Source organism: Sander vitreus, chromosome 3 (genome assembly GCF_031162955.1).
Source record: "Sander vitreus isolate 19-12246 chromosome 3, sanVit1, whole genome shotgun sequence".
Lineage (NCBI taxonomy): Eukaryota > Metazoa > Chordata > Actinopteri > Perciformes > Percidae > Sander > Sander vitreus.
Window position 1 is genome coordinate 19,660,824 of NC_135857.1, and position 7,447 is coordinate 19,668,270.

Sequence of the window (7,447 nt, forward strand, 5' to 3'; positions counted from 1 at the left end):
TTTTGGGCTATATGGAATTGTTTCACTTGATTTGAATTGATTCAATTCAAATCCTGTTTTTGGGTCCTTTTTGGTTAATGTTTAATTAAAAGTTAGTTGTGAAAAAATGTAAAAGCACATTCCTTCCAGTGGTATGCATGTCTTCATTCTCTTTTATCGAGATGAAAGGATGAAGTCTGGAAATTGAGACTCAAAAGTTACGTCCTTGAGATCAGACAAAGTGCAGTTACAACTTGGACAAAATCCACACTGCAGAAAATCTCCATCTTAACTGATCAGAATGTCTATTGTTGAGTCATATTTATATGCCAGTCTTTAAAAGGAAATGACAAAAACCTGACAGTGGAGTAGAGAAAATGCCTTATTTGCCAGACATGTTTCGAGATAGTGACACTTATTTTTAGAAACTACTGTTGGAATGATTTCAATCCAAGAAGAAAAATAAATCCTGAAAGAAGTATCTATGACAAAATAGAGAGTGAAAAAGACTTTTGATTCATTTTAGAAACTCCTGATAGATCTGCTGCTGTTGATTAGATAACATGTCAATTTGAGTAGAATAAAAACCTTTGAGTATTTCTTCCTCTGCAGTGCTTCTGAAATTCCAAGACACTGAACAACACAGACACTCATCTGTACTCTAAAGCAGTCTTTTTATCTCTCAGCCTGTGTGCTTTCATATCACTGATGTGATAGATGCTAAAAATCTCAGCTGCTGTATCTCTTCAGCCACTCAACACTGTATCCTCATTTTGACAAGAATGTCACAACACGGTAGACAAATCCTCAAACTCGTCTGTGCGTTTTTACCTTATTCTTCTCAGAGGTCACAGTGTAAATGTTTATGTCTGCATAATGATATGAGTCAGCATGCGTCTCTGCAATTGTGTGTGTGATTTTATGTTCGTGCCTCGCTCTAACAGGTGAGACAGCAGCGGCAACGGCGTACTGGGTGTCTGATTGGAGTCCGGTTGCGAGGAGTAGTGAGCTGTGTGAACTCTGGTGCTCTCTGACTGCCGCATTTTCATGGAAAGCATCTCTTTGGGGGCCTGCAGGTTTTCAATGCGCTCATTTACACATCAAAACAGCACAGGAAAGGGATAGTGCTCAAGGGGGTTGTGGGGCTGCAGAAGCAGGTAGGGCAGGGTAATGAAGGATGCTTTATTTTCTCTTTTTTTCCCCCTCAGGAGTAGGCAGGGTTTAAGTCTATGAGGGAGGCGCATTGATGCCATAATGATCGCCTTTAATCAGACCCATGACCAGATGGAGGGATTTCTCTTCAGCAGACAAAAACATGGTGTCAGCAGCTAAAGCGAGAGAGGTGTTTTTACGCCTCTTGATAAAAAACAAATGTACAAATCCTGGGTAAATAGACCTGCTCTGTGTTGCTTTAGAACAAATAAATACACTGTTAGATTCACAGTCAACACAATGAAATATTCCTGAGAAACCTATAAGGAAAAGTGTTGCCTTTTCTGGGAGTAGTCTCACTTTTGGCCCAGACAAACTTGCTGCTCAGTGCGACTGACACTATTTAACCTCCTGAGCCAAAAGAGAAGAAAAACAGCGTGGAGAGTCAGCCAAACTAAACCTTTCAAGCTTACTTGCTCCTGAAATCAGACATTACTTGAAGTTTAGGTGAGGTCTTCTTCACAAGAAGCTTGGTGTTGATTGGCTGCTGCTGCTCCAGCACTGCAGACCTCAGGTGTGTGTGTGTGTGTGTGTGTGTGTGTGTGTGTGTGTGTGTGTGTGTGTGTGTGTGTGAAGGGAAGGTGTTCCCGGCAGCCACATCTCTGACGCCAAAGGAACCACAGCTCAAACAAAAACTGTTTTTGGAATGAACATTTCTTTCTAGCCTCTATCTATAACACTGTGCTCCACTGTGATTCCTTTCCTCTGCGAAAGAGAGGAGCTAAAAATAGCTGTCAGTGACCTGGAAATGTAGCGATAGAATTCATATTTGTGGAAAAAGAAACAGAGCAAAGACATCCTGTTGCTGCTATAACAAGTCATTTCTGTTGACCTTTGTGATTTAAAAAAACCCTGTCTTAGTCATATTCAGCAAAACGTCAGGGAAAAGTGCAGAAAGGGCAAAAAAAATGAAAAAAAGAAATGCTGAGAAGTGATAATAGAAATTTAAACAAAACTTTGCTGCAGAAGACAAACTTGCCCTCTGTACTACCCCCGTGTCCTTAACCCTCTGCAGCTACCTCCTTCCTATCTAATCAGTGGAGCTCAGCGCAGGTGGGACAAGCTGGTTTGTGTCTCACACAGCAAGTGTTTGGACTCTCTGGGTCATGTCACTGGAGTGTAAACTGGGGAGGAAGCACGTGCCCCCGTTCAGGCGCCCATGAACTGGAACGTGTGGCTGAAACACCACCAGCCGAGTCCCTGGCTGCAAGAGCGCTCCAAGCAAAACAACCCTTTTTAAATAGCTAAATGTGATCCACACGGTGTCAGAGTCCAGAACTCGCAACGCTCGCCTGCCAAGCCATGGACAACGTCTACAATGGCTGAGTAATGAAAACAAAAAAAGGGGAGGATGTTGGTAGTTAACACACATCTTGTTCTGCAGAAGGAAGGAGTAAGTAATTTGAGTTAACTTGGGCGTTGCACAGATCCACACAACACTGCACCGAGTGGAAATGTGGTTCATTTACTACAGAGACATAATGCAGCTTTGATTTAAACTCAAGTCTTTAGTAAATGAATACTAACGTGCTGCAGTACATTCATCTTATCTTGCTGGAATGCAAATGTTGGAGAAAAAAAATGAAAACAAAACAAGTTTTAACCTCTGGAGATGTCAGCGAGCACACGCCTGCTTCACACTGCTGAGGTTCCAGTAATGTAATGAAAACAAGCTCCTGGTCATCACATTTTTTCCATGCTATCACTCCCATGTGCTGCTGCCTGTGACACAGCACACAATTACACACAGACATAATAATCAATCCCACTGCTGTCAAACACTGTGTTTTGCTGTGTGGTTGTAATTTGTGTTGGCACTTAAATTGTTAAAGTCCCGTAATGTAAAAACTATTTATATTTATTTATTTTTTATGGACCATGTGAGAACATGGTGGCTCTTGTGCATATTAAAATGGACTTTATTACTGAAATGTTAGTTGCAAGACCCAACTTAGGGTATTTATTTAATGAAAATAATGTTCTGCACACTTTTTCTCAGTGATTATTTATACCTGGTATGGTAGTTGTTTCTTTAGCCAAACAAAATGCCTTGCAGTACATCAAATTCAAACAGTTAAACATGGGAATTTGGATCTTTTATACAGTGGAATTCCCTTTATTTATACCAAAAATACAGCTTCCAATAGCCACAAACCACAACTTAAATATTAAGTGAATAATCCATCTACTCAATGAGCAACCACAGTATTGTGAAAATGTCAGTGAAATCATGCAATAAGGCTGAAATCCAAGTCAGATTCGTCCTCTCAGATCAAAGTGCTGAGTGTTTGCACAGGGATAAGATGCAGCGAGAGGGCAACAACAATGATGTTGTGGAAGGATTAAAACAGCCATTAATTAAATATATTCCTCCGCTCCTGCATTTTTTAAGACAGTGGTGCAAACTTGAATACTTGCCACGGTTTGCTATTCATCAGTGATTCTCTTTGAGGATTATTGTTGGGGACGCCTCTGGGATGTGTAGCATGCACTTGGAACACAACACATTTGGCGGGGAGCCCTGCTGTAAAAACAATTGGGCAAATCCCTGGAGAAGAATGGCAGGAAAATCAGGAAAACAAGAATGAAATGAGCAATGATTTGTGACTACTAAATCTGAAACAGTTTAAGACTGTTCAAATGGTTAAATATCCATTATAAGCTACTGTGAGATAGTAACAAACAGTAACACCAGTCAGTAAAAGTTGAACATGAATTTCACAAATTTATTATCCTCCAAAAAGGCCAGAACCAGAATTCTTATAAAAAGGCACTTCATTTCCCTTTACCTTTAATAAATGCATCTAAACAACAAATCTGATGAGATACAACTTTAAATTAAATCTATTTACAATAAATAAAACATTTATACAGATTTATACAGTTAATCATGCCACTCTCAGGGAATAGACAATATTTCCCATAATACCTCCCCTAACAGTCTTTTTTTTTTTTTTGCTTTGAAACACTGGGGCATGTCTACTGCACAGAACACTATGGATCAGAAAAATATGGGTAACAATACTGAACATTTCCCTTTATGCATTGAATACTGTTTATAGATAGTTTCTCATAGTGACGCCTGTACCTGTGAATCCCTCGGCAGCAGCAGAGCAGCAACTGACAACTGTTCAATTCAACCACTCATCTTCTTACAAAGTCTTTAGCAGCTCCTTATTCAGGGCATAGGTGTGTTTGTGACTGTATGTGGTTGCATTTGGCAGTGTGTGTGTGTGTGTGTGTGTGTGTGTGTGTGTGTGTGTGTGTGTGTGTGTGTGTGTCATGCTCCCTCTCAGACATGTGTGGGGTTGTCTGAGTGCAGGTCAGTCTTGGCCATGTGCAGAACCACAGCAGGAGATTTGTAGTGGCAGTGTGTGCTGCCGCAGCTGACACCACTGCAGGGTTTTCTACTTGTAGTCCTGTCTGTCAGCTTCCGGCTGCACAGGCCCTGCCAGGTCTGCAGGGTCTTAGAGCTCCACACCCACACGCCGCTGGTGATGCCGACCACCAGCGACATGAAGATCTTCAGCATGAACACGGCCACCGTGGGCACAGACGTCTGCAGCGAGCAGTCGCTGCTGAGACCGTTGAAAGAGCCGCACTTCATCTGCAGCCCCCTCAGCTTCCAGTAGTCCATATTAAGCCTCTCGTAGAAGTAGCAGACTATGACGCAGGTGGCCGGCACCGTGTAGAGGATGGAGTAGATGCCGATTTTCACCATGAGCTTCTCCAGCTTCTCTGTGTTGGTGCCCTCCGTCTTCATCACTTTCCGGATGTGGAAGAGAGCCACGAAGCCTGTGAGGATGAAGGATGTGCCGATGATCAGGTAGCAGGACAGAGGGATGAGGACGAAGCCCGTGAGCGCCCCGGAGTCCATGCTTCCCACGTAGCACAGCCCTGTCAGCTCATCTCCAGCCACCTTCCTCATTGTGAGGATGATGATGGTCTTCAGAGCCGGGATGCCCCACGCAGCCATGTGGAAGTAGTTGCTGTGGGCTTCGATAGCCTCATGGCCCCACTTCTTCCCTGCAGCCAGGAACCAGGTGAGGGTGAGGATGACCCACCAGATAGAAGAGGCCATGCCAAAGTAGTAGAGGATGAGGAAGACGATGGTGCAGCCTGTCGACTCCAGCCCTTCCTGGATGATGTACTGTTCTCCGTGCTCCCGGTCACAGGCGATGTTCTCAGCCCCGGCTACCGAGCGGATGATGAAGGCCACAGAGTAGACGTTATAACACATGGAGAGGAAGATGATGGGGCGCTCGGGGTACTGGAAGCGGTGAGGCTCCAAAAGGAAGGTGAGGACGGTGAAGGCAGTGGAGACGAAGCAGAGGATGGACCACACTGCCATCCAAATGAAGGCAAAGTCCTTGTCCTGCCTGGACCAGAAGACATCTACAGCAGGGGAGCAGCGTGGGGCACACGACTGGCTCTTCTCCACAAACTGGAACTTGTCTGGGTTCTCACAGGACCCCATGCTGCCTGGAGAGCGACCACTGCTGGTGCCTGGCTGCCTGGGGCGTGGGGGCACTGGAAGCATGCCTTCACCTTTCTTGCCCTCTGTCCTGGTTTCGTTCTCGGGGGCCTCCATGCACAAGGCGTTGGGGTCGTTTCTGGTGGGCAGCTTGGAGCAGTCAAGCGAGTCCGGCCAGGTGTAGCTGAACTTCTTCATGATGGGGGCACACCTCTCCCTGGCCTGCTCACACATGGGTCTGCAGGCGGGGATGGAGGTCGACACTTTGTCTGTGCACATGGGGGCGTATAGGGAGCAGAGGAAGAAGCGGAGGTGCACATCACAGCCATAAGCCACCAGAGGGGCAAACTCGTTCAGCTTGATGGCAGCCTCCTTCTGGTCGTCGTGGTCCATGAAGTTGGGCATCCGGGTCAGGTTGTAGCCGATCCCCTCGCACATGGGGATTACGATGGGCTCGCACTTGGCCGGTCTGCCTCGCTCCAGGTCGTAGGAGCCTATCTCAAAGCTGGATCCAGAAATCACCAGCAGACACCACAAAAAAACCACCACCTTCAGCGGACAACCATCCATGTTCATTGTTTTAGTCAAAAACGAAGGTCTGTCTTTTAAAAAATTATCATGAAAAGGTAAAAAACACGGGGTCGGTTAGAGAGAGACCCCCGCTATTTCCCCATGGCGAAGGCAGGTCCAAATGTTGCCTTTACCGTTATCGCTCCGTTAGAAAAATACACCCTCCAAAACAGACTTATGCAGAAAGTAGCTAAGAGTTCAATTATTTAGTGTTGAATTGAAACGATTAATCCCACAGACAGTCGAGATAAAGGTCCGTAGCTAAGACGTGACAGTCGAAAACTTCGAAAAAACAATGGAGGAAAATCATCAAAATCAAACACCGAAAGCTGAGTGTAAATCCCCAAACCGACCGTTAGTAACCTTTGATAAAAAGCAGATATCAAAGAGGCCGTTTGCGCATTTGTTGCGGGTCCAAAAAGGCTGGTTAGCTGCGACTCTGCCTGTCTGTCGGCTCTTTGCTCTCCGCTTTCAGACTCGACACTGAAGTTTGAGAGCCGCTCAGTGGGACTTCAGTCGGGGAGAGACTGAGGGGAGGAGGGGGGTGGGCGCTGCGTGACGCTCACATTTCAACCGGCAGCACCACACAAGGAAAATTATCAGACAGATGCTGGAGGATGGTCAAATAGCCTACCTCTGACATTTCTGCTTTGAATTGTATTCAGACCCTTTACTTGAGTAAAATAATAATACAAAAATGTGTAAAATGCTGTGTTACAGGTAAAAGCACTGCATTCCAAATTTGAAGTATTAGAATTATCGGCAAAGTGTAAAGTATAGGCTTACTCTTTCTCAATTGTGGAATGTACACTCACCCAAGTAGCCTACTGTAGTCCTACGGAAGTAGCCTACACATTAAGGTACCAGCACTTTACTCATGTATGTAGGCCTATGTCATACTTTGGCTACACTTTAACTCCGTTATAATTCAGAGAAAAATATTTGATTTTGAGATATTAGAATTTGACATAGGCTATATAGCCTACTCTATACATTTTAAAGATATTCCATACAATAAAATAGTTTAAAGCGATTCAAATTTGCTGTACCCTGACCATCTACAACAATACAATGCTACTTAGACATTGATGCATCAGTATTAACAATACTTGGAATGCTGCTGAATCAGTATTATTAGCATTAGTATTTTCAGAGTGTGGTATTGCTACTTTTACTCAAGTAAAGGATCTGGATACCCCCACTACCACTGCT

The 7,447-nt window shown here is 44.4% G+C and overlaps 1 protein-coding gene across 1 annotated transcript; it reads right to left on the minus strand.

Moving 5' to 3' along the window:
* Positions 1–3,890: 3,890 nt before the first annotated feature.
* Positions 3,891–6,739, minus strand: fzd9b (frizzled class receptor 9b). The gene has a single exon (XM_078246412.1). The coding sequence runs from the start codon at positions 6,239–6,241 to the stop codon at positions 4,484–4,486; it is 1,758 nt and encodes a 585-aa protein (XP_078102538.1). The 5' UTR covers positions 6,242–6,739; the 3' UTR covers positions 3,891–4,483.
* Between the last annotated feature and the right edge of the window lie 708 nt (positions 6,740–7,447).

Excerpts from the sequence above, each read along its gene's own strand:
- fzd9b (XM_078246412.1), bottom strand. The coding sequence starts at position 6,241 with ATGAACATGGATGGTTGTCCGCTGAAGGTGGTGGTTTTTTTGTGGTGT.